Source organism: Mesocricetus auratus, unplaced genomic scaffold (genome assembly GCF_017639785.1).
Source record: "Mesocricetus auratus isolate SY011 unplaced genomic scaffold, BCM_Maur_2.0 Super-Scaffold_100015, whole genome shotgun sequence".
NCBI lineage: Eukaryota > Metazoa > Chordata > Mammalia > Rodentia > Cricetidae > Mesocricetus > Mesocricetus auratus.
The window spans coordinates 17,591,929-17,618,604 of NW_024429198.1; the positions used below are offsets into that span (position 1 = coordinate 17,591,929).

At 34.3% G+C, this 26,676-nt stretch overlaps 1 protein-coding gene across 3 annotated transcripts in view; it reads left to right on the top strand.

The window, feature by feature from the left end:
* The window catches only part of Cdh18 (cadherin 18), a 796,302-nt gene extending 772,780 nt beyond the window's left edge, over nucleotides 1–23,522 (top strand). For all 3 annotated transcript variants that reach the window (XM_040757658.1, XM_040757657.1, XM_040757659.1), the window contains exons 10-12: nucleotides 2,628–2,745; nucleotides 15,189–15,440; nucleotides 21,119–23,522. In XM_040757658.1, coding sequence (XP_040613592.1) covers nucleotides 2,628–2,745; nucleotides 15,189–15,440; nucleotides 21,119–21,609 — 861 coding nt within the window. In that variant the 3' untranslated portion in view covers nucleotides 21,610–23,522. The remainder of the gene's footprint in view (nucleotides 1–2,627; nucleotides 2,746–15,188; nucleotides 15,441–21,118) is intronic.
* Nucleotides 23,523–26,676: the final 3,154 nt, after the last annotated feature.

A 26,676-nucleotide genomic window follows, 5' to 3' on the forward strand; every position in this document is an offset into this window, starting at 1 on the left:
GGCTTTATCTGCTGCATCAAGTGAGCAACTCTTATGCACAGCAAAACAGTTGTCTTACACTATATAATCAGCTGAGTGGTACGTTAGTAATTTTTGGCAGATTTGGTTGGAAATGACATGCACAAGTTTTCTTCACATTAAGGAGAAGGGATTAGAGAAGGATATGCATTCTTGGAGCTCACCTTAAAAATTGTCAGCTGCAGGTAAATCCAGTAAGAGTGAACGTGTCAAGTTCTGGCATAAAACAAACTTGGTGCTATGTGGGTTCAACCGAATGAGTGCGTCATTCAAAATTACTTAAAGAATTTGAAGATGATGATGAAATGATATTTATTTTTCTATGTATACATAAGGGATGCTAAGTAGAAGCTTCCGAGCATACACACTAGTTGTTCATTTTTAATATTGACAAGGCAATATGTACATATATGTTTAATCTGAACCAGGTGACTTCTAGAGTCACAAGAGCATATTGTTTGCTGGAGGTTAAAGGACAGGTAATGAGGATGGTGATGTGACCCCTCCCCAAATATGGAAGCATGATTATACTATTTAGTATATATATTATTATATACTATTAGTATATATTAAACTATATAGTGTTTTGGGTCAAGTGCTCATCAATTTTGAAACGTGTCTAGTAAAATATATTTATTTATAAGTTCATTATGAAATGAGTAATAAAGAAAGTGACACTCCATGTAAATTTTAAATTAAAATACCTAGTTTGTCTAGATCAACTGTACTTTACAAGTCCTTCCAAAATTCTACACTGAGTTAATAATTGAATTTGTAAGTAGATCACAAAGTTATAAAATAATTCAGGGAAAGTGGTATTGAAAACTAAAGAATCATAATGAATCAACATCATGGGTATAAGAGTTTTGAAAATGAAATGTATTCTTGTATGTTGTCCATGTGTGCACAATAAATGTATGAGTGTGTGAGATAGTTCATGGCTGTATGTGAGTTTGTATGTATGCGTGCGACTGTGTGGGTGTGCATGTGCATGCCTGTGTGTGTGTACTAGCACTGTGACATGAGTTGTGATGTTTGCTCATATTTAACCCTGAAAACAAATTAAAAAATAAACATGATTTTCACTTAGATTATATTAAGAACTGATATGTAGAGAATTCAAATATACTGCTTATTTGACACAACATTTTGAACTCTATTTGAAGCTTTCTGTGCAGTTGAGAAAAGTGATTAGAATGCTTTTGATTCTTCATCAGTGCATTCATATGTTTGGAATCAAATGTCAAAAGGGAAAAACATCTATGTGGATAAGTAGTTGTACTTAAAATGGAGGAGGAAAGCAACTCGAAGAACTTTCATCTCCAAAGTAAATACTCTAGAGTGAAAGAAATTACAAAAGAATAACAGAGATTTCTGTCTCTACAAATCAGAATGGGGGCGGAGGAATACTTTCCCTCTGTGATAGCAGAGGTTGATGACTGAATGCAGGGGTACGCAGTGAGACCTAAGAAAGCATGGGAGACATCTACCACTTCAATACTATAAACACTGACTGCATCTCATGACAAAAGGCATGCTATTGTTATTGTGTGGGTACTATTTTTTCCTGTTTTTTCTTAGTTATCTCATTTACCAACCAACATTTTCAGTTCAAAGAGAGGGATTTAGATTTTTCATTGTATTATTCTTTAAATGTGTTATTTCCCTTATAATAACACATTAAAATTGGATATGCCTAGAAACTATATTATTTTTACATTTTTCATAATCTACCTCATCAATAAAAGCTATGTTAATGTTTTATTTTCCTTGCTTAAAAAATAGAAGTAGAGAATCTGAATGTTTAGGAAGATAATTTGTAAAATAGGAAACATCATATATTTTCATTTGTTTGTTTGTGTCCCTATTTTTAAGGCAGTATTTGTCAAAGAAATTAGGATTTGTATTCTCTCTTTTGCCTCTCGATTTTTTTCTTGTATTTTACCTCACTCGCTCCTAAATATGCTTTAAAACAAACTGAGACTTCTGTGTTTGAGCCACCGCAAAGGACAGATTTCATCAGCAAGTCACTGAGAGTTCTGTGGTCACTTTCACCACTGTTTTGGAGAATGGACATATCACAGTTTATAGGACTCAATTGTCTCTTGTATGAAATTTAGGGTCTGCACTGTTACCCCTTGCTTCTTCTGAATCATTAAGAAGAAGGCTCTGCTGTTCTTACATTTATAGACAGAGACACACCAATATGGCAATACTGTTCTACCTGACACTGGAAAGTTATAGTTATGGCAAAATGCTTCCTGTCTAAAAAAAGAATGTTTTCCTAAAATTTTATGACCACTTAGTCCCAAAGTATTGTGAATCACAAGAAAATAATCTCCATGGCACTATGTTCACCAAGAAACTGAATTCAGAATGTTTGTACCCTTATTTAAATAAAGTATGCATATTTATAAATTGAACTAAAATTTTTTCTGAAAATTTTGGAAGGCAAGCAAATTAATTGGTTCTTTGGTGTGTTTAATTGTAAACATTTGAGTTGGAAGATAGGACTTTAACATTTGTCAATTACAACTTAACTGACAGTACAGTTAAAATCAAAGGAACTAGCAAGTTAAACTTACTGTTAGTGTTTGTCTTTCCTTTAGGTCATTCACACCATCACTGCCACTGATAAAGATGACTTTGCCAATGGACCAAGGTTTAATTTTTTTCTTGATGAACGCCTGCCCATGAACCCAAACTTCACTCTTAAGGATAATGAAGGTGAACATAGATATGATTTGTTGATCGATGTGTTTTTGTTTTGACTGCCAGAGTACAAGCATTATTAGTTTTGTCTCATTCTTCTATACCCAGGAACAGCTTGCAAATTGACATTCAAACTCCATCTGATATTAGTGTGCTATGATCTGTGACTAGCTTGTATTTAAAATTGAACCATATGTACAAATAACATTCATTGAATTTGCTCAAAAGTATTCCTTTAAACAAGAAATGTACATGCAGTATGCTCTTGGGCAAATGTTAAGAGAAATCTTAGCTGATAAACGTATTTATGATCATTGCTGTAACTGCTGCTAGAAGGGAAAATATGCTTAAATTAGGAAAAGTGAAAAATATGTCCGAAAGAGAGTCATGAAATCAGATGCAATGTTGGAAATCATTCTGCATTAGGAAAATCATCATTAAGTGCTGCACAAATTATATTATCTCTTGTTATTGGAAGTGTTTTCTAAAGGATGGACAGAAAATATGCAGAATTATAGGATATTATGGCTTTTAAATTAATTTGAAATAGCTTAAAATATTTACAATGTATATTTTTAAAATTATCTTTGTTTATTCTTTGTCTTATTTAGAGAATAGGAACCCACCCAAGTTAATCATTATGGGAAATGTATCATTATTAGGATGCTCTATTTATTCATCAAGTTTGTATAGAAAGCCCCTTTTAATTTTGGTGGGGGACTACCGAAGTAGCTGCTATCTGTAATTTTCTATTTAGCACAAACATTCCCTCCAAATGTTTATGATATTCATTTGAATATGTTGTGACCCGCATTTACCACTTGGCACAGAATGCTGACAGGGGACAACAGTATATTAGTCTCACTACGAGCATGTGTCCTTTCTCTGCATGCTGGGAGCATGCATAAAACACATAGTTAACTCTGAGCAGAACTGAGATGTAGGATCAGTATCACCGTGAAAGGTGTACATGTTCTGCTTACTTATTTAAAACACATATTTATATAAAAAGGTATAAGGATGTTATCAAAGTGATATTTTCTTTTAATTTCCACAAAATATAGTTCAACCACATAAGTCTAATGAGTTTTCTAATGTAGATATAAAATCATCTAACATATTCGATGACTATAAATTGGAATCTATCCATGTAAGGTTCTAGAATGTGTGGCTATGTTTTCAGAAGTACATCCAAAATCTATTCACTGCTCTTTCCAATACCGCTGCCACCATCACCATTGGAGTGGCAGCAAGAATAAGCACAGTGTGTGTTTCGTGTACTTAGATATGTCACTTCTTGTCCTGTAGTAAAGAATTATAATCAGCTCTTCAGTACATTTAAATCAACTTAAAGATGATGAAAGCTTAGCATTAGAAAAAGGGATTGGGGTCAAGCGTCAGTGGCTCACGCCTATAATTCCAGCACTCAGGAGGCAGAGGCAGGCATATCTCTGTGAGTTTGACATCAGCCTGGTCTGCAGAGAGAGTTTCAAGATGACCTCCAAACCAATGCATAGTAACCCTGTTTCAAAATTCCAAAAAACAAGGAAGGGATTCAATGATTTATACAGGAAGTTGAGTGAGTCTTAAATGCTTAAGGGTGGCAATGATCAGAATGAGAACAATGAAGTGGTTAATATCCTCATTATGTCAAAATCTATGGAACGTAAAAACCATATTAAGAATGGGCAGTAAAGATATATATTTCCATAACCCGTGTTTCACAGCTTATGGTAAGTAGGCTTCCATTTCTTGTCTTAAAAGAAAGAAAAGAAACTAATAGTTTAAAACAACTAATGTATTAAGATTTATGAATAAGTGCTCTCATTTTTCCAGAAAATATGTATTATGAGACAGCAGATAATTATGTTTATTTATAATCATTATGTAATAACATTAAGATTCATAGATACATTTTTTTAAATCAGTGACACCAGGACTTTCTTGTTAAAACACTTCCTCTTGTTCAATACATTTGTCTGAGAAGGCAATTTTCCACGGATGCTTTCTACTGTATCTGTATGTCCCTCACAAGCCAAGTCTGTTACACATCATCCCTCCCCTTCCTATAATAACAGGGAAAACTATCAGAATGTATACTGTTCAGTGGAGCATATGTAAAATATTGCTTTGTCTTCATTCAGGAGTGCTGTGCTATCTTTGAGTATTTATGCATGATGGAATGTCAACAGGCATTCGTCATTGAATGAACTCCTATAAGAATCTATATGACACTTTAATTCCTATGAGAATTGTATAAAGCACTTGTAAAGTGCCTCTTTATTAAGAAGAATTGATGTGCGTATGTGAAATACATGTTAGACAGACATTATAGTAGTCCCTTAGCTTAGATTAATTAATAAGAGGCAACTAAGATCCTTGAACCAGATAAGTGTATGTTCCTTCATCCATAATCTGTAAGATTCCCCTGCTTGTTATGAACTCCAATCTGAATAACATGACTTAATACAATACTCAGATTTTTGTCCTTCCTTGCGTGTTTTCTCACTCATTGTGTTTCCTCACTAATTTAGAATCTACTAATTTGTCAGGAAATTGAAGAACTAAAGTCATCAAGAATGTTTGATTTAATTATTGAGAGTTATTTGGGCTTACTTAGCTTTCATTACTCATTTTGACATATGCCGGGAATATACTGAAAGAAAACACCAGCGTGGGGTTAATGATCTGCTTTGGAAGCAGGAGGTCTGTGAAAGAAAATGTGCTGCAAACACTCGCTGCTTGTGCTTGGGGCCTTTTTTGTTTTGCTTTTTGTTTATTTGTTTGTTTTTTGATAGAAATGAAAGACACTGGTACATCTTTTAATTTTTGTATATTTTCTAAAACATATCTGTCTTAGGAGGTATGTTGGATATCAGCCTAATCTAAACACAGGAACATATTCCAATTTTGTTCTTTGTTAATATGCTTTCTGCTTGTTTTTTAACAAGACACATTTCCTCATGTGTCTAGTGACACATTTGTGAACACATAGCCTGAAAACTACATGGTTCTGTCTCTTGCAAGTTTCTTTAACCATGCACTTGAGGATGGAAACTTACAAAACAGTATTTTTTTCACAATACTCAATGTCACAGACCAAAGATCCTTTGGAAGGTAAAGGGAGCATTTTGTGATTCTGAGATGGAGTGCTGACATAGTCTAAAATGGAGGGATGCGCTCTCCTACCTGATAGAGGAACAAAGGAAAGAACCCATTGAAAAGAGCTTTGGTAGTGTGGCATAAATCCATTCAAGACTAACAGATCATTAAACTGCTGAGTAGACCCAACTCTCACCAATAATGTATTGTTGATTAAGTTTCCAGTCCTCACTGTGGAAGGGATTGAACATTTCAAACTCCAGTATGAGAAGATGCTTCCATGTCAATATACTCTGGTAGACAAGATTTACTACTTCCTCCAAAACACAACCAAATGCATTCACATGAATCCAATCAGCAGGCAAGCTGAGTAGATCCTATTAGTCTCAGGTCTTCTCTGTTCCTAGAAACAGTAAATCTGGAGCATCTTACAGAGAACTTGTGCTAGACTGTGATCCTAGATTCATGGCATACTCAACACCAACACAGGCCTAATGAGCTCTTCTTGGCCTTTCTTGGTTTCTCAGCGTTTTAGCGTAGGGCTTGAACTCTCTGCAAGTCTTCGAAAAGTAATTTCCAACTAGAACTTAAAAGTTACCAAAAGTCCTCAGGGAACATCAGTCACACCCATTTGAGGTTTTTTTTCATTTCCATGTTGAGTACAAACCTTAAAAATCTTCAAGAGCTCTCCAAGTTGCTCTGTCTCCAGTGGACACTAGTGGGTTTTCCAACAATAGATGGTCAGCCCTAAAAACATGTGTACTTGTAATGTTATACAGATTGAACAAGTTGTACTTTTATATATTTAGAAATTTACATTTCTAAACATATATATATATATATCTTTGAAAAAGATTAAGGAGGAGAATAAAAAAGGAAGGGCTTGGATGGAAGAAATGGAAGGGAGAAATGATATAATCATATTATAATTAAAAAATACAGAAGAACTTTTTAAAAATGATATGAACATACCCTCAGAATCTCCCCAATTTTACAGATAAGGAAATAGTTTACAAGTTTACAGATAACGAATTCAATTTTTTAAAAACTGAATGGAGTTAAAATAGTCTTTTGCAAATTAGAAGCAAACAATTACTAGTAGAGGTAGGACTTAAATTTAAAAAATAAATTTCCTACCTAAACTACAGTTTCTTACTAATGGTGAGAAGCCATAAGCTCCCACTGCATGTTTAGAAAATTTAACAACTATTTATGACCTGTCCTAAAATGCCATTATGAAAACATACGAAATAAAGATCAATTTAAAATAAGATAAAGGTTTCATATTTAAAGACAAACTATGAAATACTCAATATGTAATTATTCTGCTCCCAGAAACAATGGGTTGGATATAGAATATACCTGTAATTCAAGAATAAAAGAGTAAAAATAGAAAACATGTTAAATATTAAATACGCTTTGAAAAGTTTTATTATGATCATTATTAGGCAAAAAGAAAAACATACTCACTGTTCATTAAAAACAGTGCAGTATGTCCACTCATGTCCCTTTCCCTCCAACTGATGTTTCACAGTGATCTCCAGCAGGTGCTGCTCCAGTTCGGGGAGAAACACTACGCAGGGCCTCTCTTTCCTTGTCTTCTTGGTAAACGGTTTTTGCCCTAAGAGAACTTTTGTTAACCTGCTGCTTAATCTTCAAAGTGATATATCATCTGCAGTGTGTCAGACAGTGGTGTAAGCTGTCTGGAATCCAAGGATTAAAATCACCTGCCACGCCTGCTCCCAGGGCTCTTGTTGTGTGGTTCAAGAAATAAAATTGGCATGAGATATGATTTGCAATGCAAGCTAGTAAGACAACTGTAGAGAAACCATTCATGTATTAGGAACATGGTTTGACCAGACAGTGCGATACAGAGAACACTTTTGAACGAGGTTTATACAGGTGACAGATGAATCAGACTATGCATAGTTTAGAAAAATCTAGCTAGCAGAATATTAGAAACTTGGTCTCATTTTAGTTCTTCTTGAAATAAATTTCATAAACGTGATGAAATTATCTATGCTCAACAATAACTAAATATATCAACCATTAAGCTCCTGGGAAAATATAGTCAAATTATTATCATTAAGAAAGTTATGCTATGCTAAACAAAATTATAAATATGCATCTGAAAAGATCACTAAATAAATATTAATCACATAATAAGATAATAAAACTCGATAATTATTTTATCAGATATAGTATGAAAAAGAGTATGAATATTTAATTTAATGAGCTTTATTAGCTTTAAATAATATGCTGTTATTAATGCAATCTTATTTTAACTTTAAACCACAAGTTAAGGGGCTGGAGAAATGGTTCAAGCCTAAGAGCATTTAAAGCTCTTTTCTGAGGCACTAGATTTATTCTCAGCAAACCGCTTCTTGATTCATAGTCACCCACGGATTCAAGGAAATGAAATGTTAGGCCTTCTTCTGATACGCAGCGACATAGTTCTGAACATGGTATACATGCATGCATGCGTAAAACACATAGGCACATGCAACAGAACACTCAGAAATAAAATTAAATGAAGAATCTAAAAAAAATTAAACTGTGGTAAAGAGTAATTATTAAATTGTAGCAAGAAGTAATGTAACACTTGTTGATTGATATCCAGGGACCTTCTCTTGTAACTTGTAAAATTTTAAGTTTAGCATGAAAATTGTCCATTAAATTAGTCTAACTTCTTAGTTTGCCAGTTATAGTAATCGAGCTGTAGTCAAACTATCAGCCTGCAAATAATAAATGAACTTTTCCAGGGATCTGTTATTAGGTAGCTTTGTTCATGCCTTGGCTAATATGTAAGAACAGCCTACTCCTGTAATGTCAAGTCATCCTTAGGCAGTCATAGTGGATCTTAGTGATTTCATAAACTTCCTGTTGGGTCTTTAGGGATTAGGGCTTTCTTTAATGTAAAGAGATTTGCCAGACTAAGTATTAGGTTAAGTTTAACTGTAAAATGTATTAATAAATATTACATATTTTGTATATGAAAGAGATCACCGATACCTTTGTACAGTGATAAGTAAGCCATTCAGAGGGTACTGAATCACATTGTGCCTTTAAATTTTAGGTAATAGAGTATTTTGTGTATATGTGCACGAATAAATATTTCATGCAATGTTTTTATAAATTCCTATTATTGTATATTTACTGTATTTTCAGTTTCAATACTGTAGTTCATACTGCACTGAAAAATTTTAGGTTTGAACATGTAAGTTTCTTAGTCCATTTACCATTCCTGGTCATAAATGCTGTACAAATAAGATGTGCAATGGTATTATTCTTATGAGAAATGATGCTAATTTAATAACATTAATACCTAATACACCTATAATTCTCTACATTCCTTATTTGATATGTATCTTCAACTTACATATTTAATCACATTTTTTATAAAATAAATGTCTTCCCCAAGAAAGCATATACTAATTTACTTTTCAAAAGCAAATAGTGAGCTCTACAAACATGTGTGTAAAAGTATCATTTACATAGACTAAACAGATTTTATTCTTGTGTTTAGTTATATATATATAAATATTCTTAAATTATATATATCACAAATTATAAAATTATAATATATGTATACTATAATTTAAAGAAAAAGAGACCATGTGTCTGAAAAGGAACAAGGTTGAGAAAGCTGGTACATAGTACCTACAAGGGTTTGGATGAATGTGTTATAATGGATAAATGATGTAATTATATTTTAATCAAACAATTTTTAAATAATATAAATTATTTTATGAATATTATTTATACAACTTTAACAAGATAATTTTATGAATTATTTTGCCTCCATTGTTTTTAGTTGTTTCTTTGCAATTTTAATTTTCCTTCAGAAAACATACAATGAATTGCTTATGATATAATTTTAAAAAATGATACGACAGACTTTAGGGATCCCCCATGGGAGGACTCACCCTCCCTGAGGGGTGGATGGGGGATGGGATGGGGGTTTCTGTGGGAGGAAAGTGAGTACAGGAGAAAGAGTGACCTGGGATTGGTATGTAAAACAAAATTGTTTTTAATTTAAATAAAAATTAATACAAATTATTTAAGTGAAGAGGGTAGTAGTGGTTTGTGTCGGGCTATTTCAAATTATATCAAATAAAATCTTTACACAGACCTTTCATATGGAATGATTTCTTTCCTGACTCTGTAGCTTATAATGTAGCTTCTGATGTGCTTTCTTTCAAATTTCACAGAACGTTGCTATTGCAATGCAGTGACTTTGTTTGAGACACATTAGAAACCTTGGGAGCTTTTCAGAGCTTATTTTATATTTCTTTATCATTGTCAGCTGCAAAGCAGTCAATATCCCCATAGTTTTATTTTTGGCCTTCAAATAAGAACTCGCAGCTGGTGCTGTAATGTGCTTAATTTCTCCATCGAGCATAAACATTTAAAATTCTGTTTTTATCCACGGGGTTTCAAGAAAACATTTAGTAATTTCTCCCATTCCTAAACAAAATAGTGCACACATAATCGCCCCTAAGTTACAAAGCAAGCATCAGACATCCTCTAATGGATGTGGCAGTCACTGTGCCCTGCTGAGTCACTTAACTCCTGTCAAGAAGGAGCTAGGACATGTTTTTATTCTGCTGTGGCTCTCTTTCCCCTACAAGTCAAGTGGCAGGGTCACCATCTACTAACATTTATCTGGCTTCACCTGACAGAACAGTGCTGTCTTGTTTCCATGGACGTAGAGAGCCTGTATGCTACAAAGTTGAACAGTGTGTGCACCATTTGACCCCAAGTAGGAATGTGCGAATTTCTCATGGAGCAAGGAGTCTTAATAGATAGTTTGGTATACATAGAAAGATATGCTTTTCTTCTCTCTAAAGGTTTCAAGCATTGCTGATTTTTTTTGTGTTGTTTATATGCAGTCATTTTCATCCACTTCTGCCTCCATGGTTTGCTAACCCACGCTGTCTCTCACTTTTTCCCTCCCACTCACAATGAGAACAAAAGGAAAGCTGACTCATGCTCTAAGAAAACAAAATTTAAGAAAAATCACAAAATAAACAAAAAATGAAAACTCTGTTTTTAGCATTCCTTACATGTTGCTTTGTTTTCTTCAAGACATAGTCGGCCCTCTTATTGCTTCTTACACATTACATAGAGACATGACGCTGTAGGTGCAATCTGACCCAACATTTTCATAAATGCCAATGAGCATTTCAAAAATATTTGAATTAATTTTTATCTAAATAAAAAACAATCTTTTTTGTTGTTTCTTGGTGTTTCGAGACAGGGTTTCTCTGTATTGTTTTGGAGGCTGTCCTGGAACTTGCCTCGAACTCACAGAGATCCACCTACCTCTGCCTCCCGAGTGCTGGGATTAAAGGCATGTGCCACCAACAACCGGCTAAATAAAAAACAATCTTATGTTACATACTAACACCAGTGTCCCCTCCATCCCATCCTTCCATTCTCCCCACTGTTCCACCATTCTACCCCCATTCACTCCCCAGGGAGGATGTGGCCTCTCATTGGGGATCATCAAAGTCTGCCACATCATTTGGGACAGGACCTAGGCCTTGCCTCCTGAGTAGCCCTTCATAGGGAATGTGCTCCCAAAGTCCATTCGTATACTAGGTATAAATGCTGTTCCACTAGCAGAGGCCCTATAGATTTCTCAGGCCTCTTAACTGACACCTATATTCAGGAGACCTAGTTCAGTCCTATGCTTAACTCCTAGTTGTCACTCTGGAGTCTGTGAGCTGTGTTTCAACAAATTTAAAGAATAAAAATATGTATTCACCAAAACAGACTAAAGAGTTTCTTCAGGGATTAAACATCCTTCAGTTACTAAATAATTTTTTTCTTCTGCAATGACTCATCCTAATCATTATTTTAATGCTAAATATAATTCCCTTGAGAGTTCATATACAAACATTTGTCACAGTTACTTTTACCCCGATTTCTATCATTAATTTTTAATGCCATATTTATGGATTATTTAGTATTCAGTGTTTGGGTTTTAAATTTGAACACACAACAGCCCTGTACTTAAGTACCCTCTTTTCTTCTCCTCATTTCTTCTTGAGACATGTCTGTCAATATAATTCATGGAGATTCACCTGTCTATGATCCAAGCTGGCTATGAACCTCCTCATTCCTCTCTGCCTCCTCAGTGCCTGTATGAACTGGCATTCACTCTCCTGCTGGCTAATATTTTATTTTATCCATCTCCTAAATTAATACTCAGGACATCCATTTTTGATTCATATATAATTATATTTTCTTCTTCATGATTTGTATACAGTGTTGTTTATACATATAACCTTCTGTATAATTAATTGTCAAAATGGAGTATAGAGTTTCAAAGATTGTTACCGAAGTGTTGATAAAATCTTCTACGTCTTTTTGCAAGAAAGATGCTTTCTTTTCTTCATGAGAGTGATAGAACAGCCAGACAAAAAACAGGAAAGAAACTCTCAGAAGTCCTATGTTATTTTATAATAATAGTTTTATTGATTTCTAGTCTCCTATGAAAGCTTTATCTATAAAACACATGAATAAGGTATACAGAATACTATATAATTTTATCACAATTATTTACGAATATAAAATCAGATTTATTATACTGCTGTGTTTATTTGTAATTTAAAGGTTCATGAAGAAGGGTGGCAGATGGTCAAAGGAATGGCATTACAGTGTGCAAATAAGAACATACTGACATGTTGGATGGTAGATTGGTGTTTTGGCAGACAAACAAGTGAGGCCACAGGATGTTTGAAGAGACAGAGTCCGGGGTGGAAACACTGAGATTTTAGTCATTTTTGGGTATATTTTGAAAGGGGAAGGAAAGAGATAAAGGAGGAGTGAGTCTTCACAAGATAGTCTAGCAGATTATGCTGTGGACAGAGAGTACCTTAGGTTAGTCCGTTTTGAATTTTGTTTTACAATCCATAACATTATAATAAGAAACCAATAGAAAACAAGCTCATGCTGTGCTAAGTTCATTCAAAACATATTATGTAAGTGAAACTTCACAGGAAACCCAGACAAAAATCATTTCCTGTGTGGGCTCTAAGAGTTAAATTATGAATGACTCTGACAGTTGCTCTTGAAAGGGGGAACGCAGAGAATGTAAAAACCTTGCCTATTCATCTGACTGGATGAGGCATTTCTTCTCAGTTGCCTTCAGATAAATAACAAAGGAAACCTAAACTTGAGCTCTAATTAGTGGCACACTGCTGAGAATCTCAAAAGTTTCTGCTTTGGTGTGGGTTTTAGGAAGATTGTTTCTACAGTCTGTTTTACTATCCTCTGTTTAAAAAAATACATTTCAGACTTCATTATAAATCAAAGAATTCATTGAAATGGCTAGGAATCTGTGTATATATTGCTTTTTACCTTCAGGAATACATGGTTTTCATACTTTCTAAGATATGTTGGATTTAAAATGGATTTTTACTAGCCACTGAAAATATTTTAAAGCACGTCTCATTTTAACTTTAAGTCGATCTAATTTACTGAATGTAGTCAGGTATTAGGATCCACTATGTGGGATTTTCTTTAAGATGTATGGGAACATGATGTTCATAAAATTAACTCAATAAATTATATCCAAATTCTATGTCCAATAGCAATTTGCATTGTACTATTCCTATTATGTAGCCTTCTATTATCACTGAAGCAGAGGTTGAAAGACAATCTTTAATTCAACAATATATTTTATTACAGATATAGTCATGAAAATTATCCATTACGGAGATTCCTGGCATTAAAAAGCTCCATAAATAAACTATTGTATTTGATATTATTCCATTTCAAAGGCTTTGAATTTCACTATTTCTAAGTTGTAACAATATTTTACCTTTTCCACATCAAATTATATATCTGTACTTATTCCCCGAATAGACTTGCATATTCATTTCTGAATAAGAAATTAGTTTGTAATGAATAAAAATTGTACTATTTTGAAGAGGTAAAGCAGATGTGTTGGTATTTCTGCACTGAATTGATAATACTGTTCCTGCAAACACAGTCACCTAAATTATGTTCTGAAAGAAATTTACCAGTTTCTAGAATTACTCAGAGACATTCTGCTCATCTAAATCTACACCTGACATGTGGTCTCCTTGTTATCTCAATATTCTTTGTCATATTTTCTTCTATATTTATTGGCATATTAAGTGAGATGCTCTACACTCATAGTATAGGGTTCAAATGCCACTTTTAAAACAGTAGACATAATTTGTGTGTGATATTTTAATCTTTTAAATGAAGAGAGTATATATGCATATATAGCAAATGCTTTTAATATTTATCTTTACTTGAGATCTCTATATTCTCTTTATTTATATCTCCCTCTATGTCTGTCTATTATCCTTGGCCATATATTTACCAATCTATGCACAAATTTATTGCCATTTAGCATATATCTTAATTTGTGAGTTTCTATATTTTTTCCAACTTTGATGTTGATTACTGATGTTCACAGTTTGTTGCTCAAGTTCAGTGAGTTTTGCTTTGTCATGAGCTTGTTATTCTACTCTACTCTACTCTACCATTCTAGGTGAGAGGCTATTGCTTCATGAAATCTTTTGTCTTTTCAGAAGTTAGAGCCTTAGCCGAAAAAAAGTTTTATGTCATCATTTCATAAAACTTCTATTAAAAAACTCAAAGTACCATAAATGTGTCTTTGATTTCTTTCACTATCAGTCACAATTAACTGCAAGTCTAGTGTTTATCCTCATCAAAGTGCAAACTAACAGGTGGTTCAGTGTTGTGGCACACAGGGCCACAACTAGGTAAGGTCACTAATGTTTCCTTACCACAGCCTCCATAGCAACTTCCATGAGTATAAAAGACAGTGGGGGAGAAGTTCAGGTTCAATTTCAGCTTGGTTCCTTGGCATTCTCTATAAAGATGTGGTCTCTTCATCAAGAGTCTTGCTGTCTTGCTTCGCTCTGCATTCAAGATCAATGGAAGTAGAGTTACCCGGATAGTTTGTTAAATAGAAGCGTCTGCCTAATCTCTTGTTACCACTTTCTTTCTGTTTTTGAAGTTACCAATGACTCTCTACTGGCTTCATGCCATTTTCACATTTTAATTGCTTTCAGCTACTTTGTCTATGTCCAAAGTTTTTGTTGTTTTACCTTCTTCTGTATTATGCCACTCTATTACTTTCCCTGAAGTGAGGTCTATTAAGTTTTCAAATATGTTTCTCAATTTGAGGACCAGTATTTGCTATTCATTTAATAATTGCCCCTTCATGTTGTAGTGTCCATTTTATAAGGTGAAAAAAATATATACACCTGTTGTATCCATTAAAGGAAATGTGAAATTTTAATGGCAGATTTACTAAGTCTATTTTGTTTTGCTTATGTCTGTCATAGATAACACAGCCAGCATTCTGACAAGGCGGAGGAGATTTAGTCGAACTATGCAGGATGTGTATTATCTGCCCATTATGATCTCTGATGGTGGAATCCCCTCTCTCAGCAGCAGCAGCACCCTCACCATAAGGGTTTGTGCATGCGAGAGAGATGGGCGTGTGCGGACCTGCCATGCAGAAGCCTTCCTGTCCTCCGCTGGTTTGAGCACAGGAGCCCTAATCGCTATTCTTCTCTGTGTTCTCATTCTGCTTGGTAAGTGCTACAATTGTGATAAGTATGGGAACTTTGTGAAGCAATTGACACATAAGGAATGCATATGTGGTTAACAAACACAACATCATGGATTTCTTGTTATGAACTTTTATGATACTAATACTAGGAATTCTTTGATATGGTATTTATCAGCATAATTTGAGTCAAGTGAAAGAAAAATTTGCAGTGGATATCTTTGGGTAAAAGTCAAATAACCTATGATACTTAGATATTTGAGTGAGTCTGGATGATATCAAGGAAGACTGTGTCTTGCTGAGGATGTCCTGAGTCTTGATGAGCTTTGCACATTAGAGAAACACATCTTCGCAAGTGATAAAGCAAAAGAAGGCACTCAGGTAGGAAAGAACAGGAATGACCTTGGTGCAAGCATATTGAGATTGGAAACAAAAGAAAGATGTGAGCAAGGAAAAGTAAAGAAGTCAGGAAAAAAAGAAAGAGAGGGAGGAACTGTGGGAAAGAAAATCAGTAACAGTGTCATTAAAGTCAAAAGAGAAAATGGTGGCAGAGAAAACAGACAAATGTATTATACAACAGGTCTACTGATATTGTCTGGAGCAACTTAGAGGTTAAAAAACTGTATTCAAAACTATTGATCACATTCAGCCACATCGCAAATGGTGTCTTAGTGCATTATAGTACGACCTAATTCTTTGTAACAAGACCTGCTGCATTAAGCTTTTATGTTTAGTCTTTTAGGAATACATAGAGGAGAAGAAAGTGGGGAAAATCAGACCTTTCAGATTGTGTTCACATGTACACTGTAAAATTGTTATTTTCCTTAGGCATTGAAAAATTAAAACACACAAGCACAAAGAGGAAATAGGAGAACACAACAATGGCACGAATAGAAGCTAGTGACCTTCATGACATGTCAGAGAATTCAATTTCAATATTTATATGAATTCTTCCTAAAGCCTTGTTATAAAAGATAACTCATTTAGGGAGTCATGTTTTCTTCACTTACATTTTTATTTATTGTCATATAACTATAATCATATGATCACATCTTAAGATAAACATCCTGTAGTGGTTGGAGTGCTTTGATGATCAGAAATTTTTGGTTTTTTGTTTTGTTTTGTTTTGTTTTTGGTGACTGGGTTTTTCTGTGGCTTTGTTGTCTGTCCTGGTGCTAGCTCTTGAAGACCAGGTCTCAAACTCACAGAGATCCAGCTGCCTCTGCCTCCCGATTGCTGGAATTAAAGGCATGCTGTACCACTGCCTGGCAGATGTTCAGGAAATTTTGAAGTAAATTATGTTTCCACATTTCATTATTTTACATAATCTTTTATTATACAAAAATATTTTAATAATACTCTATTTACGTATTTTAGTCTCTAAGACAACTAATTGTGCACTTGTTCAAGATAACTAACATAACTAATTTGCACTATGTTCAAGAAGAATGAACAAAGACATTTGAAATGTTTATATCTAAAATAAAATGTTTTTAAACTTTTTGGTAAATATTGTAGAACTATAATCCATACGACCATTCAATAATCATCAATTTTAATTTATACTTTTTATTGAATTATTGCTATTCATATAATAAAGGTCACTAGACAGACTTTAGTCGTCTATAACTAAAATTCTTTTCTAATTACTCTGAGTTTTCATAGGAGATATGAGTAATACTTTGTAAATTAAAATTTTATTTTATGATTCCAAATTCTAATAGTCTGTCTTTAAAGCCAATTTAACTGTGAAATTAATATCCTAATATTGAAAATTGTGGTTTTATGTTTATGAAAATGTAAGGCCCTATATAAAGCTAGTTCCAATTCAATCATTAATTATGAGCTCAGCGTTCTTTCCTTTAAAATTCTTTTCTGTGTCTGAACACGTGAAAATGAAATGTCTGCTCAGAAGATATTAATGTGATCTACCAAATTTCATGATGTTTATGTCTGTGGAATTTCAAGTTAACTTGCTTTAACTTCTGCTTATATCCTATTTACATCATACTCATCACTGGACAATAGTGTTTATCATCCACAGAGATGAACTTTAAATGATGCGTATACATGTTTTTTAGTCAGGTCACTCTCTCTTGTAACCAAATTTTAAATCTTAAGCATTTTTAAATAATTTTAATCATTTTTCATAAACTATTGCTGGATCATATTCTTTTCAATGCCAAAATTCCTCTTAGATCCTCACAACCTCCTATGCATCCAACTTCATGATTTCTGTCTGTCTGTCTGTCTCTCTTTCTCTCTCTCATTTGAGTGCAGTTTTTAAAAACATATTTTACCGGATTAATGAGTGGGAGACCATTTGGAGTTGAACCATTTAGAGTTCATTTCTTGAATTAGGTGTTCCCCATTCTCACTGAGGTGACTGTAATTAAATTTTCCACCTCTTCTTCTCATTTCCCAGAGACACCAAGGAAATTTCCTAGCCTTCATCTTGTCACAGTGACACATTCAGCATTCTGACACCTTTCCTGTCTCCAAGGTCACATGAGAGCACATGATTTTACTGGGACCACTGCTCAGATTGCTCCATTATCTTGAATGTGAATAAATACAGATTAGGATAGACTAGGTGATGTGAGAAATATGATGAACCGTGAATGATATAAAGGGGGAGGTGGAAGCTGAGGAGACGATAAAGAAGGAAAGTGAGGAAGAGAGGAAGGCTGAGTAGTCACTGTCAATCTGTTCTCAATCAAATAATCATGAGAGACTCTTGTTGTCCAAGTTGGAAGTTTTTCCGTGAAAACATCCATGACCAAGTAGCTGCCAATAACATTTGGGAAGCTAATCAAAATAATCACTAGGATTGTGATAGCTCATTTCTGCTACATTCAATATCAAGATATTTTTGGCATATAAAAGAATTAACAGACATTTTGAGTTAAACACATCTGTGATGTTATCTATTAGCTGGGAGTGTGTTGTGATTCAACATTCAATAAAAGAAAATGCAAGTTACAAAACGGGTATGTACAAATCTGGAAACCCCTGAGCAATCCAAATATGGGGATGATAAATAACTGATAGGAAAATAATCTGAAAAACCAGTACAAAAAATAGTTACCTAAACTTGTGTTTCCTTGGATTGAAATTAATAAATGAAGCAGAACAGCTCTGGAGGCACTGTATAAAAGTGTTGCACAAACCTCCATGCTTTCAAAGCACCTAAACTCATAAAATGACACTAAATAGATAATTTTAACTATATAATATTAGTGTCCAAAGGCAGCAGCTTGTGTATAATGGGTGGCTGGTGTCCACAAAGTGCAGAGTTTGGGTTCCAGGCATGGAAGAACGTATCAGGAAGCTCAGTTGTTTGAGAAGAGTCTAGGAGGATCAGGAAATCAGGGTCATCCTATGCTACATAGAAGTTTGACAAGGCTTGAGCACCATCAAAACATATCGCAAAATTACTTAAGTAACAGTACCAATCATTTCAAATTTTTGGTAACTTTGAAACTAATGTAGAAAAAAGAAATCTACTAAGGATGAAGTACTAAAGAGTGGTACCATTAGAAAATTATAGCAACCATCTAGATTCCATGCTAGGTTATACAACTAAACTCTGCTTTCCAATATCCCAGGATGATTTATAATTGTAAACAAAGAAGGCAAGTATATAAAATTTTTAGTATATATGGTATATAAAATTATAAAAGTTTGCATGAGTTATTATAAAATAGCATACTCACATTATATACATTATTTGAAAGGCTGGGTGAATTTTTTGAATATTTTCATTTGGTTTCCAAGTTTTCAACAAGTTATTTGCCTCTTTAATGTCTCCATATATTGTCTTCACTCGTGTTCTTAAAATGATGTTCTTTTATTCATAAGATTTAATGGATAGGTTTAGTTACAGTTTCAAGGCCTCTAAATGTTCCCAAGAACAATTAGAAGTACAGTACTAATAGTAAATCATAAATAATTTTGTAGGAACACTTAACAGTTATGTTCTTAGAAAGGCTATTTATACCACAAGGAGTCTCCAATCACCCAGCCTCCCATTGCTTTCATGGAAATTTTTCTTGTTTACCCCCACCAAGAATCAATGTGGAGAATTTACTTAAAGTCACCTGCTGCAACAATAACTGTTTGACAAATAGACATGAAAACAGCCAGGACCACAATCTAGTCTGTTTATGTCAGTTATCCTCCCTTGAATTAACAGAGTAGCAAAGTAGCCTGTAATTAAAGATATAATGTCCTACAAATAAATGGCCTCCCATTTCACTCTGAAAATTATGTAGGTTGTGTAATCATCTTGGTTTTTACTGTTATGTGTGTATGTATTTGATACTTGATACGGGAGTCACAGGTTACCATCAGGTAATCCTTTCTTATATTAAAAACCTTAATTCAAAGTTCAAATAACTACTATTATATTAAAAAAACACATATCTTGAGTATATGGACAGGTGGCCCAGCAGTTAAGAGTACTTGCTCTTCTTGCAGAAAACACAGGTTTATTTTCCAGCACCCACGAAACACATAACAGGAGTGCCATCACTGTCTTCTGCTGTCCATGGGCCACAGGCACCCGTTCAGTTTACTTAACATGCATGCAGAAAAGACACTTATACACATAAAATTAAAATAAACAAATCGAAAGAAGACTTACCAGGAATATTTTTTAAACTTTTGCATAGTAGACACATATAAGAAACTACAGCTTAAGAAACATAGTACTATCTTTCACATTCCATTATGTATATGTAAGACACATAAATCTTGAAACATTTACATTGTGAAGACTACAAATGATCCTCCCATATCTGTAACAGTGTTGCTTACTTCTTCCTTTTTTTGAGTGCATGCTTTCTATAACAAAGTTTAACTGAAATCTCCTTTCTTTTTGCTAAAGTGCCAAATCCAAGAGCCAAGGTTTCTTTCTGTGAGAGGCTCTGAGGCACAGTCCAGTTTTTCATATGCTTGAATATGTGGGGATATGCATAACATGTGTACACAATGTCTGGATCATGGAGTGGGGAGATTTTACTGCAAATACCATCTTCTTTGGGACTTGACATCATTACCCATTCTCTTAGTTCTTCTACTTAGCATGTTTTTCAATAAATCTGTTGACTGTGACTTTATTTTCCTCTCTCCTTATTCTCTCCTTCTTCATTTTATAAATGTGTAGAACTAAAACTCTGCTGTGACAAATATGTAAGTTATAAGAATATCACAAAGTGAACAATTCCTATAGAGTATAAGTTGTATGCAATTAAAGTAAAAATATTTTTAGCTTTATTTGACAATATGAGGTTTACCTATATTATAGAAATAGTTCCTGCCTTCTGCATATTTATACGAAGTAATTATTTGTAATTTAGAAACACAGATTTTTTTACAGTCAAAGATTTCTTTCTGTCACACTAGACAATGAATGGTTATTGCTAATAATGCAACGAGTGTCAGGACACAGATAGCAAAAGACAACAAAATAATTTCACACAATTGGCAAATCTACCATGGTTTTATGAAACTATCAGTTAGACATTTTCCAAAGTATCCAAATGTCTGTTGGCTCATTCCGTAGCGTGCAGATCAAGGTTGTGTTGCAATGAAGCCCTAACTCAAGAAGGAATAGGACACAGGGGCTGGAAAATACTAACACCTAAAGTCCAAGCATTCTCTTCTCTCTACTAACGTCACCCTCTTTCCATTTTTCTCCAGCCATTGTGGTCCTTTTTATCACCCTGAGGCGCAGCAAAAAAGAGCCCTTGATCATTTCAGAGGAGGATGTGAGGGAGAACGTGGTCACCTACGATGATGAAGGAGGAGGGGAAGAAGACACCGAGGCCTTCGACATCACGGCCTTGAGGAATCCTTCTGCTGCAGAGGAGTTCAAGTACCGCAGAGACATTCGGCCTGAAGTGCAGCTCACTCCCAGACACCAGACATTGTCCACCCTGGAGAGTATAGATGTTCAGGAGTTTATTAAGCAGAGACTGACAGAAGCAGACCTGGACCCAAGTGTGCCCCCTTATGACTCTCTTCAGACTTATGCCTATGAGGGTCAGAGGTCAGAAGCTGGATCTATCAGCTCGCTGGATTCAGCCACCACGCAATCAGACCAGGATTATCACTTCCTGGGAGACTGGGGGCCAGAGTTTAAGAAGTTAGCAGAACTCTATGGAGAGATGGAATCTGAAAGAACAACTTAGGCTGTCAATATTTTTTGGAGCTTTGTAGAATTTGCTTCCTGACCAAGTGGAGATCTGACCTCAATATGACAAGGAAGTCGAGAAGAAACAGTACTTGGAACTGAGCAAGCTGTACACAGCTCCTGTAGAAACAAGTGCCCTTTATATGATCAAAAGTGGGTTGTTTAATTGAAAGAAAGTCAAATATAAAAACAAAAATACAGAGAAAAAGCTATTGTTCCTTGTGTATATTTTAAAATGCTCAATAAAGTCTATGGTACTGTTTAATTAAGAATATCAGAACTAAGCCAAACAATGAATATTTATTTCAGTATGTTGTGATTTCTTTTTCCTAAAGCAAAATTTAAAGGAGGGTGGGCTTAATATCACTATCAGATCCCTACTGTGTAACACGTTGCCCATGGAAACATACAGAGGTAGTCACTCTTCCTTTGCTACTTTTCTGGGTGAATCTTTGAAACCCCTGGTCTGTTATTGTGGCAGATCAAATTATCGTGTTTAAATTTACCTGATGTAGACCCAACAAACCAGGCAACTCTATCATAGACTTGAATATTTCATTCCCCTCTGCCCTCCCCACTTCTTTTCTCCATACAAAGTTGATGGAGCATGGGGATTTGCTGCTTGCACTCTAACATATGCAACTTCAGTGCACTGGTCATGCACTGTTCTCAGCATGGAGACCAAGGTCTCTGTCCTGTCCATCATCCTTTACGTTAACAGGGGACTCTCTCTGTTTTTAAATTGATGGAATGAATTGACTCCGGTAATCAGATACGTCAGGGAAGTTTCGATTTAAAAAAAATTATTACAAACCTCGTCCTGCATAAAACATTGAAATTCTTTCATTGTTTCTCTTTTTTTCTCTCTCTATTGATTCCCAATTCATTTTAGTACATTTATATCTGAAATTGGTTGTCAAATTTTCTGCAGACTGAATTACACCACAGTTCATGTATTTCCATCTTAGGTAGTCATCAATAATATGTAAGTCACATGGTTAGTCTGATAACTTTGTGGTATATCCTGTTGTTTATCCACCTTCATTCTACATGTGGGTTTATATTTTCTCAGTTTCCCTGGTTAGTCCTTGCACTTTTGGTATTTATAGGAAAATATGTAGGAACAGGCCAAAGAAATTGAGAAATCATGTTTATGACTCCTGAACAGATCACCTGTAGTCTGAATTTCAAGGTCCCCAACTGCAGTGTAGAAATGGCAGTAACTTTCCTGCCTACATCACAGGGCTGTTGTGAGGACAAATTGGGCGTTATAAAAACCACTTCACCAAGTGCAAAGTATTCTGCTACCTGAAGACTTGCACATATTTAATTTACCAATACTATTAGTTTTGAAATATATATTTGCATACATTTCACTAGATAATGATCTTATGATGAAAAAAAATTTTCAAACCTTCAAGGGTCAAGCTATTGTAAACATAAATATGTAATAACAAGTTTAATAATTTTAATATTTTCCGTATAAACTCCTTTTCTTTATAACTTCTTGGGGCTTTTTAAATTTTATAAAAGAATATTCCTTCACCTTGTTTTGGGGGCTTTATGTAAAAAAGTATATAGAACATCAAGGTACTTACTACTCTTCAGAATTACCTCATCTATATATTCCTGGTAAATTGGAATTTGTAAACATGTGAGATATAAAGGATTTGAAGGAATAGATGCTTTTCATTTAATCTTTAAATTTATTAGACTATAATGTCCCCCAAAAAGGTATATGATGTTTTCTGATCTCACCCTTATGCAAACTTTGGGACTGTGCCTCTGTTTGAATCTGCCTAGTGCTGTCATGTTCCAGTTTTGAGGTTTGGGAACTGAGTTTAATTTGAATAATTCTCAGTTTGTGTTCTAAGCCTGAGGAATAAAATGGAATCAAAGCTTTTTATAACATCATCGCGTCCCAGATGCTGCTTTATCAATTCTTTAAACATCATATTGGTGCGCATTCCTGTGTAAGCATAAATCAAAAGACACAGAGGGGCTGCAGGAACATCAATGTCAGGAAACTCATGTGTGGTTATGCTAATGAGGAAGCATCATCTGCTGAGGGGAGGGTACTTCTTAGGAAATGAGGTGAATCTAGATGTCATCTCTCTTGACACTCATAGGAAAACAAGGGTCCAGTTTTCACATTCCATTTGGTTGTCGTGCTGAGAATTTGCAAAATTTACCAATATTTTAAATATAACCTTATATACACCAGGATATTTCACATAGGAGGGTCTGAAGGATGAAAGTGTGTGTTGTTTCAACTCTGTATCAAAGTCAATGTCTTCTAAAAGGTTTTGAGCACCAAAATATTTCCCTGATTTTATAGAATCAAACATTACCCTGCTCCTTATTTCTAACTATATATTGAGTATATATATTGATTATAATGATATATTGCTTCTAAGTTCCTGATAGCAATCTAAATATGAAGATAAAGATGATTCTGTTGTAGTCTGGAAGTAGTTTTACTTGCCATAAAAAAAATTTGTTAACAAAGCCATTCTAGGTCCTGCATTTGATATAGACTCTGAAAGTAAAGATGTTTAATTATTTTAAGTAGAAAGCAGGTTTCCTATTTCCAACTCTATTATTTGAATTAAAAAAGTAATGACAAACCATTCTCTGTAAAGTGGCTACTTGCTTAGTCCTAAGTAGATTATATTTAAAATATACAGTTTCATCAACAAGACAGGAAGTTGTCATAGAATTCAGAGAAATAGCAATGGATTCACACACCAATGATGCCTCACAGCATGTTTCGCAAATCAGAGTTAATACATCTTTACATAAATATTGTATAGATTTAATATAAATGTACCAGTTACTTTTTAGCCATACAAGTAAAGGAAATACTGAGTGACATTATTTTATCATAGGTGTTTCCTAGCATTAAATGCTTCACAGCATTTATTAATATTCAGCAAATTTTGAAAAACTAATTTTTTTGGAGAAAACCATGAAAGTTATATGACAAATGTATTCTATTGTGAATCTGTTCAAGTAATAAATTTCAAAGGGATTAAAGAACAAATTTGGACTGACATAAAGGTCCATATAGAAGTACATTGTGATTGCCTATTCCATGACACAAAAAGGAATCGGCCATCAAATCAACTGTCAACACTTAACCACATGTGTACACACACATATGTTACTATGTTGTTGAAGAGTATTTGGAACTGAAGATATAATTCAGAAACTCTTGTTGTCTACATGTGTTCCCCGAATAAACCACAGTGGAAGTTCCCTATGAATAGATTATTCAAAATGCAATTGTTTGGCTTTATCCAGCCTAATATATTCAACTTTCATTGTAATTGGTTTGAAGATGTATCAGTTATGGTAAGGAAAAGTTATGAGTGTTAAAATGTGCCTAAATTATCATATAGGTCATAATTTTAGAACTGATGCTGTAACAGACACATTGTAGCAACTAAAGTCTAAAGAGAGCTTTGACACTCAGTACACTGATATTTAATTATAGATATATATAGAAAGCAGTTTCAGAGTGAGTCAATCATTTTCAAGAAAAAAATACTAAGGTCACTATAAAATATTTGTGGCTGAATTTTTATAGACCTATATCAAAAGGTTGGATTGGTGTCTTTTTTTTTGTTTGTGCATTTGTTTGTTTTAGGTGAGCATAGGAAGAAGAAACCACTATCCAGGTAGACTTATATCAGACCCAATAGAAATCACTTGTTTAGTAACTGGGGAAAGGACCTTGCTGTATCTGGCACACTTCAGTAGGTTATTATCTGTGAGTGAGAAGAGGCTTTGCCAGATACTTCAGACTCTATTTGAACAGCTTTGGAACTCCAGGACTCATATTCTTGAAAAGTTAAGAGACCCATGATCCAGGATCAACTGTGCTTAACTTCATGCCGGGATATTCTATTCTTACTTCTATTTCAATTTCAAGAAAAGAACAAACTTACTAAAATATGACTTTTAGGAACTTTGTGGTTTAGAGTCAAATTAAATATGCCTCTCCAAAAGCAAATGCTAGTTTTATAAAGCTGTATTATTTTAACATTTATTTCACCTCATCTCAAAAAAGCAAATCTTGTATTCACCATAAGATTAGAAAATTCATAAACAAAACAGACCAGGAGCACTTCAAAATAACGAGAGCAGAAGACAATAAGCTTGTCAAATGTTATGAACACATATTTTAAAATGAAAACATCAAATTAGAGGCATTCTATTATCTCACTGGGAGCTGTGGAAAGGTAGACTGTGTGAGGTAGTTATTTTTGATAGAAGAAGAAATCAAAGAAGAGCAGGTTTCTTTTTTTGAATGACTAATTAAGAAAAATAATAACAAAAGAATTATCCTAAAGAATGACTTCTACTTTTCTGAGTCAGGGAAATGAGGAAATTTTGCTCTTCAGCATCGCAGAGATGCTACAATTTAATTTTATCACTTTCATCTTTAATAATTTAACATTTTTTATGTGCAAGTACTGCAGTTAAATAATTTCTACCTTGCTTTCTCCATGCTTAAACTCTCCAAGATACATGTCCTAACTTATTCTCAAATTCATTATTTCTTCTTTGACTATGATTGATAGTGTGTCTGTGTGTGTAGAGGGGCGCATGTGTGTGTGATACCTAGTTCATCTAGGGATGTACACATGTACATGTTTAGCGATCAGCTTGGGACTGGATCAACTTTCAGTGGTATTCTCTGGAGAACACTGATTCTACCTGTTTAATAGGTCATTGACACCCTCTAGCTCTTCATTTAGGGGTGTAGTCTTATGAAATTTTAATGAAGATATTTGTCTTTTTAAAAGCTGTGAACTGCAAGAGAATGCATAAAATAAACATCCAGGAGCTCATAATATCATATCTTCTGAGGAATGTATACCATAATATATGTTCCAGTGTTTTATCAGATGTTTTATCTGATGGCAAAAAGGACACATTGGTGTTGGGGAGATGAGTATGTTGGTGAAATGGTTGTGCAATAGCATTAGGATGTGAGGATAGCTCCCGTACATGTAAGTGAAAAATCAGGAATGGTCATGCATGTAATTCTAAAACAGAG